Raw genomic sequence first — 25,499 nt, forward strand, 5'->3', positions numbered from 1 at the left:
CATGACCTGAACCGGTTCCTGTTTCAGAAGCTTCTCTTCTTCTACAACTTGCTCCCCTTGAGGTTACCGGCTTCTCGTAACTAGTCGTTCTCGTTTTGTTCCCTTTTCAAGTTCCAAAGACCGGTGAGCCACTGCATGCCTGCTTTCTGAGACCACGACGTGGAACTTGGCTTCAAGACCCTGATGGAGAGTGGCTGCTCACTGACGGTACCCTTCTCTCTCTTTTTCTCTTTCTGGGATTGCCTGGACCGAATCCTACGGACAGCAGCCCATCCAGCACTGACCAAGAGGGAGTAATTCCATCTTCTGTTACCTCTATCAGGCCTGGCATTAGGCCAGATATTCCAATCTGGGGGGTCATTTAAGTTACTCATAGAGATGAACCCTCTGGCCAGGAGTGCCTGCCCTGGGTCCCTTTGTACCACTGTCCCTGGGGTCCTGGATACATACTTTTAACTCAAATTCAGGACTGACTTCGCACTTTAAAATTGTGATGCAAACGTATTTTATTAGCATAGCAATATTAATTCTTTTTTCACACCTTTCTTTCTTATACTAAGCTTATCCAAGATGGGGGTGCTTAAATTGTTTTTTTTTTTTAAACAATTGATTCATTATTCATGTGTGGGACCGGTTTTCGGTGATTCTGTGCAAAGAGGCTACCAGCAGGTGTAGGACCAAATTTTTTTTCTGGAGCAGTTAAAAATAGCTTATTTTCATTTCCATAGCCTCTTTCCTCAAAAAATTAGTTAGTTAGTTTGTTTGTTTATCTATTTTGAGGAAGAAAGAACACAAGCAGGGGAGGGGCAGAGAGAGAGAGAGAGAGAGAGAGAGAATCCCAAGCAGGCTCCACACTCTCAGTGCAGAACCCGATATGGGGCTCGAACTCACAAACCGTGAGATCATGACCGGAGCTGAAACCAAGAGTCAGATGCCCAACCAACTGAGCCACTCGAGCATCCCACAAAATGACTTAATACTGCAAAATTAAGTTTATTAAGTAAATTAATTAAATTGGAATGTTTCTATCATTCTATATAGCCCTTTGTTCTTGATGCCATGCAGCCATTCAACTTGGAGCCAGTAAAAACCAAAATTGAAAGCATGATCTCCAGGTGACCCATAGCTAGTGAAGTCTCCTTTATTCCCTAATGAATGGATGGTTTGGGATCCTATCTCCCATCTCTGTACTGAAATTCACAGAGAGTGTGTCAAGTTGAAGAGAGTTGATACAGTTCCAGGTTACAGTACACTGTGGTGGAACTATGGGTGGTGTTTGGTGTTCAGGTTTTTGGGTATCATTTCTGTGAAGAGCTGCTGAAATGGGATCTTTCTTGTCCCAGGAGTCAACGTAATAGATACTAGATACCAAAGTGAGTGTGAAATCGAACACAATGAGTGTTTTCTAAAACGGTAAGATCTTTACATACATTATTTCACTTCAAAGTCACCGCTGTATGAAATGTGAATCATCATAAGTACATTTTACTATTAAGGAAAAAATATAATGCCAGGTGGCTCAGTGGGTTAAGCGTCTGACTTCGGCTCAGGTCATGATCTCACCAGTCCATGGGTTTGAGCCCCGTGTCGGGTTCTGTGCTGTCAGCTATGAGCATGGAGCCTGCTTTGGATTCTGTGTCTCCCTCTCTGTCTGCCCCTCCCTGCTCATGCTCTCTCTGCCTCTCAAAAATGAATAAATGTTAAAAAAATTATTTTACATTTTTTTAATAGTTTATTGTCAAGTTGGTTTCCATATAGCACCCAGTGCTCACCCCCGCAAGTGCCCTCCTTCATGCCCATCACCCCGTTTCCTCTCTCCCCCACCCTCATCAGCCCTCAGTTTGTTCTCAGCATTCAAGAGTCTTTCATGGTTTGCCTCCCTCCCTCTCCTCCAATATTTTTCCCTTTCTCCTCCCCTCCTCCACCATGGTCCTCTGTTAAGTTCCTCCTAATCCTCCTATATGTGCAAACATATNTCTCTGCCTCTCAAAAATGAATAAATGTTAAAAAAATTATTTTACATTTTTTTAATAGTTTATTGTCAAGTTGGTTTCCATATAGCACCCAGTGCTCACCCCCGCAAGTGCCCTCCTTCATGCCCATCACCCCGTTTCCTCTCTCCCCCACCCTCATCAGCCCTCAGTTTGTTCTCAGCATTCAAGAGTCTTTCATGGTTTGCCTCCCTCCCTCTCCTCCAATATTTTTCCCTTTCTCCTCCCCTCCTCCACCATGGTCCTCTGTTAAGTTCCTCCTAATCCTCCTATATGTGCAAACATATGGTATCTGTCCTTCTCTGCTTGACTAAAAAATTTTTGTTTTAAAGAAAGAAAAATATAATGCCGAAGTGTTGGTGTCTTGCCCAATATGTCCAGCAAATTGCTGTATATCTTCAGGCCTTAGCTTAAACACCAGTCTCCATAATTTTATGATGACTGCTATCTTAGACGGGTGCTCATCTGCTATTCTTTTTTATAGCACAAGAGAACAGAAATGGTGTGAACTATGAAGTTAGCATATAAAAGTCCTGGAAACATTCCTTGGGGAAGCTGAACTACCACATCTAACACATTATTTTCGTAACTATTACAGTGAAATTCACGAGAGGCTTGGACTTCAACCTGTTATTTGTACAGGGGTTTAGGGTTTTAAATAAATCAAGATGATTAGAAATCATCAGGATGATTAGATGATTACATGGCCCTTTTAAGACAGTGTGGTTTCTCTGAGTCATGTGCTCTCATACTACAAGTGACGTTCAGAGTTGTCCAGAGCTTCCTGTTAATTTGTTTTCTGTGAATATAGAAGATGGCTAAAAGTAAAATACGCCTTCAGTTCCCCCTGGGGTCAATCTAGAATATAATGAACAGTGATACGTTTCACTTGAAAGAAATCAGATCACGTGTGGGTGGGAGGAAGTGAACAAATTGTAAAGGTGGTTTTTTGCCTGCATCTCTGGAATATAAATGATCTCGTTGTCATTCTTTCCCCCACAACTTTTACTTAATTACTAAGATGATTGCTTGATTCTTCTTTGTGAATTTCCCAATCAGTTCAGAACGGGCTAGGTCGGTTCTTGAAGCACTGCAACCCTCGGTGGAGTTCAGAGCTGAACTCGCCCAGGGTATCGGTGAGTGCTCACTGCTTGGGAAACTGATGGCCTAACCTGGGCCTATGACCCAAACTCTGGTGGTTTGTTGAAGGCAGCTCTACAGGATGCAATCATCACCAGATATACCAGGAAAAGGTGTTCACTCTTCAAGTTAATTTCAGACTGGTGTCTTTTTCAACTTTAAGATGAATTTATGTAAGAATCTCAGGACCCTTCTTTATGGGGCCAACTGCATCATGCATCTTCAGAGTGAAATAACTGTAGGATGTGCAGGGATTTTCCCAACTAATTTTTGGTGGTACTTCTTTTTATGTGTTTATTTTATTTTTAAATTTACATCCAAGTTACTTAGCATATAGTGCAACAATGATGTCAGGAGTAGAATCCAGTGATTCATCCTCTACTTATAAGACCCAGTGCTCATCCCAACAAGTGTCCTCCTTAATGCCCCTTGCCCATTTATCCCATCCTGCCCCCCCCCAACCCCCCAGCAACCCTCAGTTTGTTCTGTATATTTAGGAGTCTTTTATGTTTTGTCTGCCTCCATGTTTTTGTATTATTTTTGCTTCCCTTCCCTATGGTCATCCGTTTTGTATCTTAAATTCCACATATGATATTTGTCTTTTTCTGACTAATTTCGCTTAGCATAATACCCTCTAGTTCCATCCACGTAGTTGCAAGTGGCAAGATTTCATTCGTTTTGATCACTGAGTAACACTCCAAGGAAGATACCACATCTTCCTTATCCATTCACCCATTGATGGACATCTGGGCTCTTTCCATACTTGGGCTATTGTCGACGGTGCCTCTATAAACATTGGGGTGCATGTGCCCCTTCGAAACAGCACAACTGTATCCTTTGGATAAATTAAGTTTTGGTGATACTTCTAAGTAATGGCCACAACAGTATTTTGTGCTGGATCTATTTGGCAAACACTCATGTAGGCTGCAGTGCTTAGACGCTCAAGCTTATATGGCAATACAGAATTTAATGCGTAATTCAGAAAACAAACAAGCATTGTTGATACAAGGTATGTCTAGCCCAATGCCTCATCAGATACTCATTCAGGAAACCTGCGTTGCAAACCTATTATGGGAACGTTTTTTCCTAGGTGGGGATGAGGTAGCCAAAAATCAGAGCTCCTGTTCACATACATATTAGATTCTAATGGGATGGGAACAGTAAATAAACAAATAAATACATCACGTATCATAGGATAAATGCTTTGGAGAAACATAGAAAGCAGGATGAAGAAACAGAACGTAATGGAGAGATACTGATTTGCACAGGCTGACCTAGGAAGCCTCTCTGTTGAAGTGGCATTTGGGTAGCAAGTTCAAGCAGAGAGAAAAACTGAGCCAGGCAGCTTTCTGAGGGAAGGGTCCAGGCTAAGTCATCTTGAAAACAAAGACTCTGAATCTTGAGAATTGTTTAAAATGAAATGCCAATGGAATGGAGGTGTTTGCAGGGAGAAGGTCCCTGAGGTAGAGGGGCCAGATCACGTGATACCTCGTAGGCCTTGAAAAGGATTTTTACATGTTATTCTGGGCGAGATAGAAAGCCAGCGAAGCCCTTTGAGTTGAGGAATGTCAAGATTTCAATTTACCCCCTTTTTAAAATAAATTTTCCAGGTATGAAGAAACGTGCAACTTAAGACTGTTTCAGATGGGAACCCAAGAGCTCATTTTTGGACATTGTGAGTATGAGTTCCCCATGAAGCTTTCAAGTCAAGATGTTAGGACTTAAGTCTAGAAAATTAAGGCAATGCTCTGCCTTGCAAAAATAAGAACTCAATCTGTATTTCTAGAATGAATAAATGGATAGATGAGTATTATTTCCCTCTTTAAAATCATCAGTGCACATGGCGTTTCCCTCAGGAGGAAAGAAGGCTTCAATATACAAATTTTAGAATAAAATGTATAATGGTTTCTAACAATGACTCTGCTCAAGCCTGGCCCTGCTCCTGGATAGAGATTATGAAATACAGTGATTCCAAGTGGAATAATTTTTATATTGACTAGATGGCCCTTGATGGCAGTGACTATATAGTATTAATCCCAGTGCCTATCTTATAGCCGACACCTAAAACTTTTTGCTGAGTAAATTAATCTTTCTCCTAACTTGTGCTTTTTAAAAATTTTGTATTAATAGTTTATTGTCAAGTTGATTTCCATATAACACCCAATGCTTGCTTTTGAATTCTGCAGAGAAACTTTTAGCATTCTCTAAATATTTCAGTATTCTCTAAAATAATCCCCATTTTATTGGCTTTTCATGAATGAAGAAAATGTTTAAAATTTATTTTATTTTTTTAAAATTTATTTATTGGGGGAGCATAAGCAGGGGAGGGGGCAGAGAGAGGGAGGAGAGAGAATTTCAAGCAGGCTCTGTGCTGTCAGCATAGAACCCAATGGGAGGCTTGATCTCACCAGCTGTGAGATCATGACCTGAGCCCAAATCAAGAATCAGATGCTTAACTGACTGAGCCCCCCAGGCACCCTGAATCAAATTTTTTTAAATGCAATTTTTTTTTGTTTTCTAAAATTGAGGTGCTTGTGTAATTTAGTTTGTACCTATGAGGTTTAAAAAGGGGAATATTTAGGGTGCAAATCACTGTTTTTGTTCTATGTTATCAAATACAAAACAGAACTTTTAAGGAGAAAGGTGTAACTTGATTAAAGCAAGAATCCTTACTTATTTAAACAGTTTAATGGTCTGGTACAAAGTGATATAATCTAAAGATTTTGAGGTGTCTAGACCATAATGTCAGGGTGGGTACATGTAGGAAACAATGTGTTTTATTAAGTTTTTTTCATTTTCTTATAAGTTGGTGTTTATAGTTGTAACATAGAGGGCTTTTTTTTTTTAAATTGAAGTGAATCATAAAGATGAAATTAGCTCACTCTGCAGTAAAATCCAATAAGATAAAAGTGCCATACGTTAAAGAGATGTGTGATCCAATGTTTAATTACTCCCTAAATGGTTATATGTTGGGGACATCTGGGTGGCTCAGTTGGTTAAGCGTCTAACTCTTGATTTCAGCTCCTGTCATGATCCCAGGGTCGTGGGATTCAGCCTGTGACAGGTTCCACACTGGGCATGGAGCCTGCTTGAGATTCTCTTTCTCTCTCCCTCACCTTCCTCTACTGCTTGCACGCTCATTCTCTCTCTCTTTAAAAGAAAAAAAAATATTTCATACTGTCCTTTGTCCAGTTGGCTAATAATATGGATGTGCAGGGGGTTAAGCTGAGCCTTTTCATTTAATCTAATTAGTCTTGTCTTTTATAGGAAAGAATAGATTCTGAATATGTAAATATGACATATGTGTCATATTATTGAGTAAAAAACTAATATTCTCTGCTTTAGAATTTTTATATAATTTTCTGCTTTATGATTTTATATATTTTATAATCTCTATCTCCATAGCTTTTGTGAAATGAAGAGTAGAAATGAAGTAGAAATGAAGTCAACCTAACTGGCTAGGCAAGGTAGCAGAGCCTCGGGTGTGTTGAGGATGTTTTCCCAAAGCACTGTTTACTGTAACAATTACATCTCTGAAAAAAAATAAAAAATATTATTATTCTAAATGTTTATTTATTTATTTTGGAGGGGGGGGACAGAGAGAGGGAGAGAGAGAATCTCAAGCGTGCTCCGCATTGTCAGCATGGAGCCCAACCTGGGGCTTGAACCCACGAACCGTGAGATCATGACCTGAACCCAAATCAAGTGTCTGACACTTCCCTGACTGAGTCATCCAGGTGCCCTGCAAATACATTTTTTAATATTCATTCATGCTCAGTTGCTTCTTGTTACTTTCGGCCCACCTAGCTGACCTTTTGGGATTTTGATACCTGATTCTGTCACTTTCTACTCCGCTTTCTGGCATCTCAAAAATCTGACTTCTATACACCACAGCAAGTAAATAAGCTAATTGTAAGTTGTGCATATTTTCTAGGAAGATTTTTGCGTAATAGGAAACAGTGAGATGAAATAGGATGTTTAGGGCCATCCTCCTTAGCTCTTCGCTATCTCGTTTCTTTTGGGATTTGTCCACAGAGAGCTTAGTAATCACACTTGTGATTACCTGATTCTCTCTTCTCTTGTCTTTACTTGGTCCAGGCTATCAAATCCAATTCTGTCTCGAGGATTCTGAATATGAACTATGAGACACAGGGCCTGGTTTTAGGAATTGAACCTTGTGGACGGCAGAGCCCTAGGTTTAAGATCCAAATACACTGTGTCTGTACTCCCCCAAGTTGCCTTGGGTCACACTGATGGAAACCTGGTTGTTCATCTCCTTGGATTCTGTGAAGTGAATGAGGAGCCATCTTACACACTTATTTTTCTTATAAAATTCTTATTTATTTGGCAAATGAAAAACCTCAATATAATATACAGGTTATCCAGACAATAAAAAGTAGGAAAAGAACAACCTAGGAAGGATTAGAATGGAATATAAAAATATATAGTGGTTTGGGGGAATAGTTACAACCTTAACATGGAAGTGAAGTATGCACTTGACTGTAAAAGAAATATAAGCGTGTCTAACGTCTGTTTCTTATGGATTTCATCTTCAGTGCGTAGACCAGAGCACTTATGGAAAGAAAAGCAGTTTTTACTCTTGGTCTAGACATAGTCACTCATAACCGGTTTTGGTTTACTCTGGCCTGTCCCATCTCGGAGAAGCATGTTGCCTCACATTAGTGCTCTTTACTCGCTTCACTAGAGAGGAAGCTGTGGGTTCCCGTTGAGTCACTGCATTGTTGCTGTACTTTCCATCCCGTTTGCCCATGTAGGTTTCCTCACCATCGTTGTTGGTGCATCTTTCCTCTCTCTGCCTCTTGCACACTCTTTTCTCCTTCTCCTTCTTCTTTTCCTTCTTCTTTCTTTTATCATCACCGTCTGACTTCCATCCTAAACAAGTTCTTATTTCTTGTTAGTCTTTAAAAAATTTTTTTTAATGTTTATTTATTTTTGAGAGAGAGAGAGAGAAAGAGAGAGAGAGAGCAGGGGAGGGGCAGAGAGAGAGGGATACACAGAACCCGAAGCAGGTTCCAGGCTCTGAGCTGTCAGCACAGAGCCTGATGCGGGGCCTGAACTCATGAACCGTGAGATCACGACCTGAGCTGGAGTCAGATGTTCAACCAACTGAGTCACCCAGGTGCCCCTCTTGTTAGCCTTTAAAAAAAAAAAAACTACACTATTTATTCTATTAGTGGCTTAAAAACAGTGATTGAGTGGTTTTTTTTAAGTTTATTTATTTATTTTGAGAGACAGCACGAGCACGAGTGGGGGAGGGGCAGAGAGAGAAGAAGAGAGAAGGTTCTGTGCTGTCAGCACAAAGCCCGATGTGGGCTTTGATCTCACAAACTGTGAGATCGTGACCTGAGCCAACATCTGGAGTCAGATGCTTAACCAACCGAGCCACCCAGGCACCCTTCTATTTTTTTTTTTACCCAATACAATGTCTTTCTCTTCTTAGATGACTGTACCCTAGTGGATAACAGTATGGGCTTAGGTGCTGTATTACCTAGGTCTGAGTTCCAGTTCTAGCATGTTCTGTGTGGGAGCTCGGGCAAATTTTTTACTTTTCAAAGAGTTGGATATGTTATTTGTAAAGGGGGAGTATAATGGTACTTACTTGATTCTATGAAAAGTAATCAAGTTAATTTCTCTTGAGTACTTAGAACAGTGCCTGGCATTTCAACAAACATTAACTACTGATGTTTTAGAGGTATGTTTTTTTTTTTTAATTTTAAACCTTTGTTTATTTTTGAGAGGGGAGAGAGAGAGAGAGAGAGACAGAGCAGGAGTGGGGGAAGGGCAGAGAGAGAGAGGGAGACACAGAATCTGAAGCAGGCTCCAGAATCTGAGCTGGCAGCACCTTCTTCTCCATGCTGTTCCAGGTGCATCCACCAACGTCAACCTCCTATACACTCGGTCTGGTGTAGTTTCAGAGTCAACCTGAGAAATCCAAAAGACATCAGCTCCTCTAATTTGCAGGCTTGAAATTAATTTTGCTCTTGACAGACCTGATATCCACAGTGCAAAGTACTTTCATTGTCTATAACTGTTGAAATTCTCTACCTACCCTCCTACTGTCTGTAGATGTACCCATTTTTTGACCCATTTAATATAATTGGGTTTCTGCCTCGGTTTTTACACCCACGACTCTGGTTTCCATTTCCTGCTGACTTTTGGGCCCTGGGCTAAAACTTTCTTAAGTGACCAGCAATCTTATCCTTTCCAACCCTCTCCTTTAGCTGTTCTCTGTACCTAAAAGCGTGTATTATCAAGACTGTCAGGGGCGCCTGGGTGGCTCAGTTGGCTGAGCATCTGACTTCAGCTCAGGTCATGATCTCATGGTTTATGGGTTCGAACCTTGCATCAGGCTCTGTGCTGACAGCTCAGAGCCTGGAGCCTGCTTTGGATTCTGTGTCTCCCTCTCTCTCTGCCCCTCTCCTGCTTGTAATCTGTGTGTCCCTCTCTCTCAAAGATAAATAAACATTAAAAAAAAAAAGGCTATCGGTGCTGTTACTTGTCCGAGTTCAACGACAACCATTGGCTTGAACATTCTCCTGCAACTGAGTCTTGACTCCAGAGTGTGACTTCCTCAGAGACTGACAATGTCTTCAACCACGGCTGAGTTAGACGTGCTTTCTGGACATCGTGTACTTGATCCTTCATTCTTATTGCTGTGTTCTAATGCACTCAGAGAGGTCAGTTAGCTTTTGCCAATGTAATACTCTAATCTCTTGAACTGACTTATATACTCTTACCCGTATTGGTAGCATGGAGTAGTAGAAAGAATGCAAACTTTGCAATCATAAGGGTCTATTATCAAATGAAATATGCACAAGATGACAATTCAAATAGTACAAAAGAGTTGATGATGAAAAGCAATAGTCTATCATGTCATCCTTTCCTATCCTAGCTCCACTGTGCAGAGGTAGATTGTTTTAGCTGTTTTCTCTTCCTTCCTTCCTTCCTTCCTTCCTTCCTTCCTTCCTTCCTTCCTTCCTTCCTTCCTTTCTGGTGATGTTTTCCATGACTCTAAATATCTCTGTTTTTGAACATTATAATCTAGTACTCTTTGCTCTCCTAATTCTTTTATACTTTCTTTCTATTTTCACTTTTTCTCTCAAATGTTAATGGTTAAGTGATGAGCATCCCTTTATTATGAATTTATTGGTTACTTTTGCAAGTGTAAATAGTCTTTTTGTCCATTTTTTGGGTATATTCCTACTAAAAGAGAAGAGATGCCCCTGCTCCTCATCTTTCTTCCCATGTTTCCTTCCTGTCTTTTCTCAGTCAATTTGTGTTTGCTTGTTTCATTTTGTCGTTTAAGTTTTATTTTAATTCCAGTTAGTTAACATACAGAGTACTATTAGTTTCAGGTGTACGATACAGTGATTCAGTGATTCCATACATCATCCTGTGCTCATCACAAGTGCCCTCCTTAGTCCCCATCATCTATTTCACCCATCCCCTCCCCCAAACTCCCCTCTGGTAACCACATGGTGAGTCACATTTTTAATTTTACCTTGTCAAGGTTGTTGGCTCTCAGTTTCTACCACAGCTATGATCAAGTGCCCATGTTCTGTACAGAGGCTAACTCTAGTCAACAGACTTTTACATGATCATGACTCTTTTGGGCCAAAAGATGGGCTAAGAGTATGCTTCCTTCTTTATAGTTCCCACGTCTCGATTGTTCTGTTTGCTTAGATTCCGTTAGGTATTTTTTTAAAATGTTATTTATTTTGAGAGAGAGTAAATGAGTGGGTGCGCCGAATGAGCAGGTGCAAGAATCCCAAGCAGGATTCATGCTGTGAGCACAGAGCCCGATGTGGGGCTCGACCTCCTGAACCATGAGATCAAGACCTGAGCCAAAATCAAGAGTCAGACCCTTAGTTGACCAAGCCACCCAGCTGCCCCACCGTAAGTTATTTTAACTCAAACTGCATTTTAATTTGCTTCCTAATTGGACTCTACTTTCTCCTATAGCTTCTCCCCTTGGTATTGCTAATTGCTTTTTCTTTGATAATCTATTTCTGTTATGCCCTTATTTTTCAACTCATCTAATTAGTGTGTCTCTTGCATGGAATTGAGCTTTAATTTGGCTTTCTCAGAGCCCTCCATCTGCTGCCCTGTACAGGAGCCGTTACTCTTCACAGCAACCATCCAAGGACTTCCCTTACTGGCTCTCCTGGTTGGAGCTACTGTTTCTTGTATACCGTGCCTTTCTCTTTGTTGCTGTGGGTATAGCTCTCAGTCTCCAAACTTAAATGTGCAAATAATTTCACATTAAACAATTTTTTTAACTTTTATTTATTATTGAGAGACAGAGAGAGACAGAGCATGAGTAGGGTAGGGGCAGAGAAAAGGGGAGACACAGAATCTGAAACAGGCTCCAGGCTCTGAGCTCTCAGCACAGAGCCCCACGCGGGGCTTGAACTCCCAGCCTACAAGATCATGACCTGAGCCGAAGCCAGACGCTTAACCAACAGAACCACCCAGTCGCCCCAATTTCGCATTTTTAAGTAAAAGTAAATCTGATCCTGAGACTCTGGCGTCCCAGCCTGGTGGGTAGAAAATTCAGTCTCAGTCATGTTGGGGCTTATTTTCCCCTTACTGCAATTACGGGAGGATCCAAGGAGCTTATGTGTTGCCCATTAAAGAGAGAGGAACTCTTAATCTTGGGTGCATCTTCAGTAGGGTCACCACTGCTTGTCCCAGTGTTCAAGTCTGTGTGGGATCTGGGTAGTGGATGGCATCAGATTTTCTGTGACCACAGTCCAGTTTCCCTGGAGGAACTCAACCATTATTCTCTGAGGCCTTTCCAGTTTGGGGATCTTAGTCAGGAGGCAGTGTATACATTCTCAGGGTTACCGGAATTAGACAACTTTTGTTCACATGGAAGTTCTTTGGAAAGCTCCCCTCTATCTTTTTATGTTCCCTTTAATCACTCCAAGTATCACCATCTTCTGAAAAACAAAGAGGGAAAAGGGATAGTGTTCATTACGAGGAATTTTCTCTTTGGCCCTGTCCCACAAACCTTCCCTGAGGTGAGAAAACATACTTCTGGTGACCTATGAAGGTATAATATCATTTAATTTTAGTAAACCAGGTACAGTGATAAGAAGTCACATGTCAACTTCATTTCTTTCCTTTGAGGAGTATTTTTTCTCTCTGGAAGAGTTTAGGTTCCTTTCTTTGAGTCTGTGAGCATTAGTTTGTCATTTTTATGTTTTTGCTTTCGTAACATTATCGTAGGACAAAGAATGAGAGAAATATCTTGTAAAACACTGAGTCTCTGTCACATTTGAAAGGGACCCTGTTTCACCTAATTAATGAGTCATTTACTAACTATGCAACCTCGTATTTTCTTTAAATCTCCGGGCACATGGTAGGGAAGCGAGCGGCAGACAACTCCTACTCAACTTCTGAGTCATCCCTTCCTTCCTCCTCACCCCTGCTCCAGCCCCAGCCTGGGTTATGTTCTCCCATTTTTCTTCATCATTATCCAGTAATTCTTCCGGGGCAATATTCATTAAATATATAAGCATTGGTTGAAAATGTTTTTCCCTAGTGCCGTGTCCACACTAGGAAGGCAGATAATTTGGACCAATTTTGCCCAGTGCTCGGGGAAAGTCCCAGGTATATAACAGGTACATTGTGGAATTAGTGAAAGAAGTAGATGCTTTCTAAATATTTGCAACTAGGGGCACCTGGGTGGCTCAGTTGGTTAAGTGTCAGACTTTATTTTTTAATGTTGTTTTTGAGAGAGAGAGAGAGAGAGAGAGAATCCCAAGCAGGATGTCAACTCAGAGACGGCTGCATGGAGCTCCAACCCTTGAAACTGTGAGATCATGACCTGAGTGGAAATGGAGAGTCAGAGACTTAACCAACTGAGCCATCCAGGCACCCCAAGAGTGGGACTCTTGGTTTCTGCTCAGGTCAGATCTTACAGTTTGTAAGATCGAGCCCCTAAGTCAGGGCTGTGAGGCATGGAGCCTGCTTGGGATTCTCTCTCTCTCCCTTTCTCTCGGCCCTTCCCCAGCTCTCTCTCTCTCTTTTTCTCAAAGTAAATTAATTAACTTAAAAAAAGATTTGCGACTAATCGAGTGATTCATTTTGATTTCCATCCCCTTCCTGGCTTCTTCATGAGGAATTTCCCTGGTACATTTATTTCCTATATATATCTTTTTCAGGTTCCATCATTAGAATGAGTCCAAATACTTTGAAGGCAACAAACTGTTTCTTTGCTAAGTTATGACCCAAGATTTGAGGCTGAAATGTGTCTTTCACTTTAGAGCAATAATTCATCTATGAGATACTGCAGGACAGTATGACAAAAGCCATTAAAAGGAAAATGGCAGAACCGAGAAACCTGTGGTGTGGAGGAGATTGCACAACCCCAAAGAATGCACAGCTCAGAATTTTCTCAACTAACAGGCTTTGCAACAGTGCACTGTGAAGTTTTGAATAGCGCATTATTCTGGATCCTTTACCCTAACAAATCTCTCAGATTTACATTCCATAGACTTATCTCCATTTTGGGCCTGGCTGCTGCACGTTACTTTGCTTATTTGAAAGGATTCTCTGATGAAGATCCTTTTTTTAAAATTTTTTTAAATGTTTATTTATTTTTGAGAGAGAGAGTGAGCGAAAGAGAGCGTGAGCGAAGGAGGGGCAGAGAGAGAGGGAGAGACAGAATCCGAAGCAGGCTCTGGGCTCTGAGCTGTCAGCACAGAGCCTGACGCGGGGCTCGAACTCACGACCAGTGAGATCATGACCTGAGCTGACGTGGGACACTTAACCAACTGAGCCACCCAGGCGCCCCATTGGACTCCTGATCCTTTTAATAAAGAACACATATTGGGGCATATGGGTGACTCAGTCGGTTAAGCATCCAAATCCTGATCTTGGCTCAGGTCATACTCTCATGGTTTATCGGTTTGAGCCCCGCATTGGGCTCTGCACTGCCAGTACGGAGCCTGCTTGGGATTCTCTCTCTCCCTCTCTCTCTGCCCCTACCCTGCTCACATGCATGCATGTTCTCTCTCTCTTTCAAAATGAATAAAAACCTTTAAAAAAGAGAACACATATTACTTTAGACAGTGATCTAGTTTCTAGGGTTGCTTCCAAGGGTTTGTGAGTAAGTACTGTTATTGCTCTGGGAATCCTTTTGGTGGTGAGAGCATCGAAAAATATGTGTTGTCAAATTTATAATTTTACTTCCTTCAACTCCCAACGTAACATAACAAAGTAGTATTTCCTTCAAGATTACTAAATATATATGTGTATGTGTATGTATTGTAGCTTAAGGAAGAATGCCGGCAGATGGCCATGTTTTGGAAGCTAGAATTTAAGAAAGATCTCTAAGCTGCTAGATGCTTGTGTTTGTGATCTCAAGCTGCTGTAACAAAATACCATAGATCGGTGGCTTAAATGACAGACATTTATTTTTCACAGTTCTAGAGGCTGGAACACTTGAGTTCATGGGGCCAGTGTGGGTGGGAGGGGACACAAACATCCAGCCCATGACAGTACTGCAAATGAAGCCAAGGACCCTAATGGAGTCTCTATCACGGAATGTTACATTTCCTTTTCCTTTGCCTTCACGAGCTTATTTCCTGTCACCTAGGAAGATTCGGGGAATTGATCAACAGCTCCACCATCCCTTCCTCGACCCCAGAACAAAAGTTCCTGCGTCTTTACATACCACATGTATACACTGCGTACATTCAAAGTTTTAGCTCGTTGCGCACATTGTCTTTTGCCATCTTGTACACAGCTACCTGAGCTCAGAGAACTTCTTAGGGGAGAATTTACGTCAAACATGTAACTGCCTTGGGAAAAAAAAAGAGACAAGGGAACGTTTATTACATTTTTATAAGACATAATAATGATTCTTTTGGGGGGCATTGCTAAACTTTTTGTTTGAATGAATAAAAACAAATTGAGAAATTCCACAAGACACACTAATCTAGTGATCTCAACATACTTATGGAAATTTCTACTGACTGTTTTTGGGTGTTGCTTTCCTAATTTCCTTTTTGTCTTTGCTGTATGTCCCCCATTTTTGAAAAGACTTCTTCTTTTGACTTACTTTTTTTTATATAGGGAGCTTTCTGATCTTACCCGGAATAAGTTAGATTAATGTTTATTCTCAAATATTTCTGAGGGCATACTCCTTTACCCACAGGAATACACCCTTGCAGAAAAATATCAGAGGTTTCTGTTTCTCCCAACCACTGAACAAGAAGAGCGTTAACCACAATGGGCCAAGAACCTCAAAATAAGCGTGAGTACATTCTCTCCTTTCAATTTGAAAGAGACAATGTAATTATGACTAGGATTTTTTTTAAGTTTATTTATTCTGAGAGAGAGAGAGAGAGAGCGCAAGTGAGGGTGGGGCAGAGAGAGAGGGAGAGAGATAGAATCCCAAGCAGGCTCTGTCCTGACAGTTTGAGGGGCTCAAACTCGTGAACCGTGAGATCATGACCTGAGCCGAGATCAGGAGTCAGACGCTTAACTCACTGAGCCACCCAGGTGCCCCAGAATTAGGACAAGGATTTAAAAACATGAATTAACAAAATTATAGTTTTGAAGATTGAAGATGAGGAGGAGGAAGACGTTAAAGGAAATGACAATGACTTTGGTGAAGAGGAAGGCCATAGATAGATTCGAATATGTTGGGTAAGAGAAACTTTTTTATGAAATGCAAACTCCAAGAGAGAAGATAAAGTAAACAAAAGAAAAAATAAGATGGGAAGAAAGAGAGTAATTCGGGAAGATTCTTTTAAAGGCAAGAGGAAGAAGGAAGATCTACAAAACACGATGACTAAGGCTCGCAGTTTACCTGGGGCTCTTTTTTGCGATTTGGGGGTTTTGTGTCTTGCTTATCAAAAGCCTCTCTTATTCAAAAATATCTTTACATTTTTATGCATGTACATGTGTATCAGTAAGCTCTAAAATGGATTTATTCAGGAAGAAATCTTTAAGCTCTCTGCTAGATCTAAAATATTTTGAGTGATCTCATATTTAGCTTCCTCCTCAGTAGAGTATTTTCCTTAGTTCCTGTGGCTGAGAAGACAATCTATTTATCTTTCTTTTTGTCTTTGTAGAAGGAGGCCAGCATTCCCACCTGATCCCTTGGGCCATTGCTATTTTTTTCATCTTACTCCTCAGTGCTTGTTTTATTGCAAATTGCTTGGGTAAGTCATTACTGAAAGTGGAACTCTTTGTGAATTATCTTCCCAAACAACTTTGAAAAAAATGTTTAATGTTTATTTATTTTTGAGAGAGGGGAGGGGCAGAGAGAGAGAGAGAGGCACAGAATCTGAAGCAGGCTCCAGGCTCCAAACTGTCAGCACAGAGCCTGGTGTCTCAATAGCTCAAACTCATGAATCACAAGATCATGACCTGAGCCGAGGTTGGACACTGAACTGACTGAGCCACCCAGGTGCCCCTCCCGAACAACTTTCATAAAGTTACTCTAAGCCTTTCGTTTCCTTGGTTTTCCTCTAACATTTCAATTCATAATGTTTTTCAGGGTCTTGAATTTAAGATCCAGGGCTCCGTCCTGTATTTAACCTTCTATTCTTTGCTGGTGCTGTCTTGTGTAAGGAAGTGAAATATGGAAGTTAGACCTTTTCCTATACATGTGAAGGGTGGTGACCAGAGTAACTCAGACCCCATTTTTTACTGAGATTGCAAAGGGCAGTAAAAAATTACCATTAAAGAGTAACCAGGAAAGACCCAACTTTCTGATGGATTGTAGTCTGGCTTTGAAAAGAAGAGTGGTTGAAAGAGTTGTTCTTTCTAATAGTGAGACCTTGTATAAAGTTCTTATAATTGCAGTGATATAGCATGCGTGCAAGTATGGACGAACAGAGCAGAGGAAAGGTAAAGAGAGCTTAGTTACAGATCCTGCATGTATGAACTATATAAAACAAAAGGGGATATTGCAGTTATAGGGAAAAGACAGATTTGGTCAATTAATGTGCTAGAGGACCATTGATCTTCCTTATTTAAAACAATGAAATCAGTCTCCTGTCTTATATCATGTACAAAACCAACCCAAGGTGGATTATTGGCTAAAATGTGAAAAGCAAATCAATAGTATTTTTCAGAAGATAAATGGAGAAATGTTCATATCTTAGGCAGGGAATGATTTCTTTTTTATTATTAATTTTTTTAATGTTTACTTTTGAGAGAGAGAGAGAGACAAAGTATGAGTGGACAAGGGGTAGAAAGGGAGAGGAAGACATAGCATCTGAAGCAGGCTCCAGGCTCTGAGCTGTCAGCACAGAGCCCAACACGGGGCTCGAACTCGCGAACTGTGGGTTCATGACCTGAGCCGAAGTCAGATGCTTACTGACTGAGCCACGCAGGCGCCCCGGGAATGATTTCTTACATAAGTCATAACGCCAGTGACTAGCCAGTGAAGAAATATTGACCAATTATACTATATTCAAGTAATAATGACCCTACAACAAAAATACCAAAAAAGAAAACAGCCATTGGAGAAAGTGTTTTTAATGAATAAAAATTTTGATTAAAAAATTTAGTGTACAGTATATATAAACAATTCTTTCAAATCAATAGAAAAAATACTGACAATGCAGCAGAAAAGTTGGCAAAATTTTGAATAGACATGATAGAAAAGCCTGAAATGTCTAATGAGCGCATAAAAAAGATCAAACGTATTAGTTTTCATGGAAATGCAAATTCAACTCACAGTGAGATACCTTTGCGAACAGACCAGGATAGCAACAGTTAAAGAGCCTGGCGCTACTGGCTTTTGATGGTGGGGAGCGACTGGACCTCCAATGAATTGCTGCCCGTGGGAGCGGAGAGCAGTAAAACCACTTAGGAAAAGTTTGCCACTGTTATAGTTGGCAATATGCATATGTTATTACCAGTAATTCCACTCCTAGGCATATATCATCCTGCAGAAATGCATGCTTATGTGCTCTAGGATGCATGGTCAAAAATGCTCCAAGTGGTATAGTTCACAGGAGTCAAACATGAGAAGCAGTGCCAATATTTACCAGAAAAAATATATATAAATATATTTTCGTGCATTAAGACAGCAGATTACTTTATAGCAGTAAGAATTAATCGATTATGGTTGCATGTGACAATATAGACAAATTTCAGAAATAACATTGAGCAAACGAGAGAACGGAAAGAGCTCATATTTTAGGAGTTTCTTTATAGAAAGCTCAAAAAGCAGGCAAATCTGATCTGTATGGTTTAGGGATATGTTATTAAGTGGTGCAGTTGAGAGGCAAAGCACAAAGTGATTACTTTAAGAGTCACAGAGTAGTTACCTTACCACCGAAAGTGAGTTGTATCTGCTGGGATGTGAAGGCCACGTGGGGTGTTGGCAAGGTTGTGTTTCTTAAGCCGGGTTGTTGCGACCTGGAGTGCGCACTTTACATAATGTGATAAAGCCTACATTTGTGTTTTTCGCTTCTTTGCACTTGGTTATGTTTCAAAGTAAAAATATTTAAAAGAGAAATAATGTATAAGGCTCATAAAACTTGGCAGAATGATCCCTGTGTTTACTAAAAAAAATCTCTATCCTAACACTGATTCTGAGAAAAAACAAAGGCTTGCAGGACTCCTTCCAGAAAGCCCAAAATGGATAATATGATAACAAAAAAATTAATTTTTGGCACCTTCTTTCAGCCAGTTCACCCGGAGCTGGAACAGAGGAGCTGCGTAGTAAGAAAGGGGAGTAGGTACCGGAACTCTTAGGGGAAGAGAAAGGTCAGAGTGGCCCGTCCCCGTTTCCCTAATTAAGTGGTTATACCAGAAAAGAAAACTAACTTATTTTCCCCCTTGACAGTGACTCATCACAACTTTCTACGCTGCAGAAGAGGCACTGGAATGTTCAAGTTACCAGAGTATTACACGAAGATAACATGTGCCAAAGAGGAATCAAAACAGAAAGGTATGAACAGCAGAGGGCATAGGAGAATTTCTTTCTTACTTCCATTTCCATTCAGGTTCATAATCTGATTTAAAATTTTTTTAATGTTTTTTTTTTTTTTTTGGGAGAGAGAGAGTGTGAGTGCAAGTGGGGGAGAGGTTAAGACAGAGGGAGACACAGAATCTGAAGCCGACCCCAGGCTCAGAGCTGTCAGCACAGAGCCTGAGGCGGGGCTCGNTTACCTTACCACGGAAAGTGAGTTGTATCTGCTGGGATGTGAAGGCCACGTGGGGTGTTGGCAAGGTTGTGTTTCTTAAGCCGGGTTGTTGCGACCTGGAGTGCGCACTTTACATAATGTGATAAAGCCTACATTTGTGTTTTTCGCTTCTTTGCACTTGGTTATGTTTCAAAGTAAAAATATTTAAAAGAGAAATAATGTATAAGGCTCATAAAACTTGGCAGAATGATCCCTGTGTTTACTAAAAAAAATCTCTATCCTAACACTGATTCTGAGAAAAAACAAAGGCTTGCAGGACTCCTTCCAGAAAGCCCAAAATGGATAATATGATAACAAAAAAATTAATTTTTGGCACCTTCTTTCAGCCAGTTCACCCGGAGCTGGAACAGAGGAGCTGCGTAGTAAGAAAGGGGAGTAGGTACCGGAACTCTTAGGGGAAGAGAAAGGTCAGAGTGGCCCGTCCCCGTTTCCCTAATTAAGTGGTTATACCAGAAAAGAAAACTAACTTATTTTCCCCTTGACAGTGACTCATCACAACTTTCTACGCTGCAGAAGAGACACTGGAATGTTCAAGTTACCAGAGTATTACACGAAGATAACATGCGCCAAAGAGGAATCAAAACAGAAAGGTATGAACAGCAGAGGGCATAGGAGAATTTCTTTCTTACTTCCATTTCCATTCAGGTTCATAATCTGATTTAAAATTTTTTTAATGTTTTTTTTTTTTTTTTGGGAGAGAGAGAGTGTGAGTGCAAGTGGGGGAGAGGTTAAGACAGAGGGAGACACAGAATCTGAAGCCGACCCCAGGCTCAGAGCTGTCAGCACAGAGCCTGAGGCGGGGCTCGAACTCACAAGCTGTGAGGTCATGACCTGAGCTGAAGTCGGATGCTCAACCAACTGAGCCACCCAGGCGCCCCCATAATCTGATTTAAAGGAATCAATAGTAAACCAGGAGAGATTAAAAACCAAGAGTATCTGGTGCAAGGATGAACACCAATAAATAGAAATAGATTTCTCATGACTGTAATCAGTTGAATAGAACTGATTACACTTAGGGTCCATTTTTGGCATCCAAAACAAAGCATTAATTGAATTCCATTTTCTTTCGATTCAGACCTATCTCAACAACTGTTTCCTCCTAGAATATACAGCTTTGCTGAAGGGACTTTCTCTCTTATTATTCTAGAATTTGTAAAATCCCATTTGGGAAAATGGAGAAATGCTTGAAAGTTCTAGTAGGTTCTTTGCCCCTTTAGATAAAATTTCCTGTAAAAGGCTTTGTTCTAGAAGATACACGTAGGAACATGGAAAAATGGTGATATCTTTAAGGGAATATCTTGTAATTTTCTCATAGTCGTTATGTGATTCAGATACTTTTTGTTTAGAGAACATCTAGAATGTAACTTTCTGGATTGTTTTCAAAAGGGGCAATAGGATGATGTTGGCAATCACGGTATTATTGGCAGAAAGGTGATGCAGTCTGTTCCAGATGAAATGCTCCTTGCAAGTAACTTTCATGTCAATTTCCTCAGGCACGAGCACCTGGAATTGCTGTCCTACTGGCTGGAGATCCTTTCAGTCCAGCTGCTACTTAGCTCTTAATGACAACAACACGTGGGCCAAGAGTGAGAGGAACTGCACGGGCATGGGGGCTCATCTGGCCACCATAAGCACGGAAGCTGAGCAGGTACATTGGGAGGCTCCAATCTCACAGCAGTCTCTCTGCTGGTTTGAATCTCTTTGCAGAGAAAGAGGAATTTCTCTGATCTGTCTCCATGCCTTTGCTTCGTCGGTTGTCTCTTTCCTCCTCATTTTTCTTCATCTGGCCAGCTTCTGTGCTTTCCAGATTCGATTCATGGATTATTTCCTCCAGAAAGTGACCCTGACCACCCTCCCTCCTCCAGCCTCCCCGTTCTAGCGTGGAGATACTTCCGTGGTACTTTGTGTATTGTGTGATCATGGCTCTTGCTTCACTGGTGTTAACTGGGAGGCTCTCCATTCACCGTCCCATCTCTTCCCATGACTCTGACTTTGTAGAGGGCTGGGGCCATGCTTTCCTCATCTCTGCATCTCCAAAGTCTTGTACAGCCCTAGGCACACTGGGTAGGACCTGATACACGGTTGGTGAGTAAGTGAATCAATGAATGGTTAATCAGGACTGGAATAGCTTCTCAGGATGCAGCATAGGAAGAATAATTCAGCTGTATGGTTGTGATTCTAAATAAAAAACAATTCTTAAGTTTAATTTGGTTTCTTAAAAACAAATTCATTTCCTCATGTAATATATTTCCATAGATGTACCCTAACTCCTATTCTACTCTTTCTTTGGGAAGGGGGGTTTCCTGGAGAATTCTGTTCCCATGGCTTTGCAATCTACAGGTTCACTGACCCTTTGAATAAACCGGAACTTAATTTCATACACAAGCAATGAAAGAGGCCATTTTAAAAATGAAAGTTAAAAAAAAATCCGATCCCTTTAAGCATTGTGCTAAGAGATTTGCAAGTATGACCTCACTTAAGCTTCACAGTAACTCTGTGAAGTAGTAGAGTTGTCGATTTTGGAGATGAGAAATCTTGAGTTTGGTGAGGGTAAAGCACTTACGAACATTCCGCAATATGCGGCAGAGGCAGGATTGAAAGCAGATCTGTCTGGTGACAGTGTTCCCGTGCTTAGCGAGTAATCCATCTGACCTTGCCTCCCCCTTTCCTACCATGAAACACAGCTATGAAAGGACAAATACAAATATACTTACAAAAGTTTACATTTTTTATGCAGAACTTTATCGTTCAATTGTTGGATAGTCGCTTTTCGTATTTCGTGGGACTTACAGATGAGAACCATGAGGGCCAGTGGTCCTGGGTGGATGAGACACCGTTTGACCCCAAAATTTCGTAAGTATATGGACTGGGGGTGAAAACTTTCTAGGCAAAGATGAAAAGATAGCAAGGAGAATTCGTTTGGGCCAAAGCATACCAATATAGACATGCTTGCTCAGAGTCGAGCACGATGTATGGAGTAACCTCTCTACTAAGAAACTACAATATTTCTATTAGAGAGGGCAGCTCTAAATTTTTCACCAGAGACATTTTCTCTGCATGTCTCCTGATCTACACACACTCACACACGCATACATGTAAATATAAATACATACCCATGTATATTTTTTTCATTTTAGATTCTGGCATGAAGGCGAACCCAACAACTATCAAGAAGAAAACTGTGTTGTCCTTGTTAATGTCCAAGACAAATGGGCCTGGAATGACTTTCCTTGTAACTTCGAGACAAGAAGGATTTGTAAGTTACCTGGAACAGCCTTCAGCTAGAAGCCTCCAGAAGAGTCCTGGTGATGGTGACAGAAAAGAAGAACCAATTCGACCAGGGCAGCGTGTACCTGCACCAAGGGAAGAGAGACAATGTGCTGAGAAAACAGAACCTTTTTCAGTTACGATGGCCTTATTTATTTTCGTTCTATTTGTTTGAGACAACGTGTTTTGGTGTGGTTTGGGGGCAGGAGTAATCTTTTCTGTGAGAATCCATTCTCATTAACTTTGCATTCTTGATAGTGTATCAAAGCTTTTTCTTTTCAGTTGGGGAGCATCGATTATATCTCAAACAGAATGGCTCAAATGAGGTCATCTCTTAGTCATTGTTCTCCTCTACTCGGATTCTTAGCTCTTAAAATTCAAAGGCAGGGTATTCTAAGTGGTAGAGGCATGCCATTTTTTTTTCCCCCAAATATGACAAACCCTTTAAAGTTTTTAAACAACATTTTCATTGTTCAATGCCTCATCCCCAGACTTTTAAAGAGTATCAGTCATTAGATTGACATTCCATGAGCAAAATGTTTTCTGAATGGCAGTGTAGACGTTCTGAATGGTAGTATTGCCAAGATAGAAAAAAAGAAAGTCAATACCTTTAAAAAAACTTTACTTCTTACTCTACCTTAAATAGCTTCCCAAAGCAGTGGGATCCCAAGCTGACTTAATTTCTTTTCGAGTGGATAAGTCCCTCACAGGCCACCGTAACCAAACTCCTTCAACTCTGTAGATGAAGAAACAGGATCCATGGGAAGCCAGAGAGCTCAACCTGAACACTGCTAGTTCATGAGAGAAGCGGGGCTGTGGCCCAGAACTAACCTTCATGAGAGGCAAACTGTATTACCTTTGGTATTACAGGAAAGTTACCGGGGTGACTTGACCTCTTGACTAATCGATGAAAGTTCTAACATTGTATTAGCGTTTCTACATTTTTAACCTGAATCAGAAAAAACATCATGTTTTCAGCTCATTTATGTTAGCATGTCTTCTTAGAGCTATACAGCTAGAGTCCAACTAGCAAGGAAGTCATTGTCTTAACAACATGAAATGACACTTTTGTCATGTCACTAGTGTTAGCTGTGAAGCAGTCCTATCCAAAATGTGCTGGTCTTTCTTAACATTCTCAGTTTGCTGATGTTTCCTGAATCTAAGCTAAACAATTTCAAGCGATGTTTTTTTTAAAGTTTATTTTACTTTGAGAGAGAGAGAGAGAAAGAGCGAGCATGAGCAGAGGAGGGGCAGAGAGAGAGGGAGAGAGAGAATCCCAAGTAGGGTCCATTGTGCCAGCGCAGAGCCCCATATAAGGCTCCATCTCGCAAACATGAAATCATGACCTGAGCCAAAATCAAGAGTCAGATGCTCAACCACTCAACTGACTGAACCATTTAGGTGCGTGAAGCAACGACTTTTTTACCTAACTGCTTTAACGCTATTTTTAAAAACAGTATTTAGTTTGTAAATTACTTAGTGATTTTCTGCATTTGGAAGATTAGTGTTTGATTGATTGATTATTGAGTGTGTATGTGCTTATGTGTGTGTGTCTGCTTTTAAAGCTGATACTTTTAACTGAAGTAGTGCTAAGTGATTTTAATTGTTTGCCATAGTCACTAATTACATAGCACAAAATCTACAAAACTTGTAATAATTTTATGTAAATGCTAAAAGGCTTTGTATTGTTAATATTGTCCATTTTTCTCTACCTTATATAGGTAGAGATTCAGTTGTCAATAAAATGTGCTCTCTATGTGATTTTATACATCTGTGTCGGCATCTATGTCCTTAATCTGTTTTCTCACAGTCTGATTATTTTTCATTGCCTCCGTGGTGACTAGCACAGACCATCTTCCTTACCCGGATTATTGCGATGGCCTGCTGACTGGTCTCCCTGTTTCCGCCCTTGGGCCCTTTCAATCTATTCCCAACTCTCATGGCACTTCTATTCCTCATAATTTCTTTAAGACACCTGACAGTAATTTTCATAAAAATAAACGCAAAATTTTAAAAGCATTGTGGTAGGCCTAGAAATTTGAAACACTTAAAAAATTTAAATACTGGTTTTGTCTTTGAAAAAGTAATATATATATGTGTGTGTGTATATATATATAAAGCAAACAGTAAAGATGTGAATAAAAGTATCAGTTAAATCTTCCACCCTGAACTCCAGTCCCTTAAATGCCTCTTCAGGGTCATTACGATGTTCAGTTTCTTCTATGTATTTCCGTGTATGTTTATATGTGTTATATAAATGTATATACATATATAACCTACTGTTTTTATACTAATAGCAACATTATCTACATTGTCTTAAACATCTTGCAATTTTTTTTCCCCACAAATCTAAGGGATTTTTGTTTGTTTGCTTGCTTGTTTTCATCATGATAAGTGTACTGTTTAATCCTCTCAGCTATTTCACCCTGCCCCCCACCCACCTCCCCTCTGGTAACCATCAGTTTGTTCTCTGTANAAGAAAAAAAAGAGTCTATTTCTTGGTTTGTGTCTCTCTGTTTTTTTCCTTTGCTCCTTTGTTTTGTTTCCTAAATTCCACCTATGAGTGGTATCATGTGGTATTTGTCTTTCTCTGATTGACTTATTTCACTTAGCATTATACTCTCTAGCTCCATCCATGTTGTTGCAAATGGCAAGATTTCATTCTTTTATATGATTGAATAATATTCCATTGTATATACACCACATCTTCTTTAAGCTTCCATCATTTGGCTATTGTAGATAATGCTGCTATACACATTGGGATGCATGTATTCCTTTGAATTAGTGTTTTTGTACACTTGGAGTAAATACTTTGTAGTGCAGTTACTGGATCATAGGGTATTTCTATTTTTAACTTTTTGAAGAACATCCATATTATCTTCCACAGTGGCTGCACCTG

At 40.4% G+C, this 25,499-nt stretch overlaps 1 protein-coding gene across 2 annotated transcripts; it reads left to right on the forward strand.

The window, feature by feature from the left end:
* CLEC4D (C-type lectin domain family 4 member D) lies at positions 1–24,368 on the forward strand. 2 transcript variants are annotated; one of them, XM_077759059.1, is made up of 8 exons: positions 1–207; positions 4,742–4,806; positions 15,319–15,417; positions 16,241–16,330; positions 18,973–19,077; positions 20,827–20,981; positions 22,071–22,186; positions 22,471–24,368. In XM_077759059.1, exons 3-8 carry the CDS (start codon positions 15,393–15,395, stop codon positions 22,616–22,618), a joined length of 639 nt encoding a protein of 212 aa, XP_077615185.1. In that variant the 5' UTR covers positions 1–207; positions 4,742–4,806; positions 15,319–15,392; the 3' UTR covers positions 22,619–24,368. The 2 variants fall into 2 exon arrangements, with proteins under 2 accessions (XP_077615185.1, XP_077615186.1); XM_077759060.1 differs by lacking the exon at positions 18,973–19,077 and adding an exon at positions 19,819–19,923 and having other exon boundaries at positions 2–207.
* The last annotated feature ends 1,131 nt before the right edge of the window (positions 24,369–25,499 follow it).

The sequence above is a fragment of the Crocuta crocuta genome, unplaced genomic scaffold, assembly GCF_008692635.1.
Source record: "Crocuta crocuta isolate KB4526 unplaced genomic scaffold, BGI_CrCroc_1.0 scaffold72, whole genome shotgun sequence".
Taxonomy (NCBI): Eukaryota; Metazoa; Chordata; class Mammalia; order Carnivora; family Hyaenidae; genus Crocuta; species Crocuta crocuta.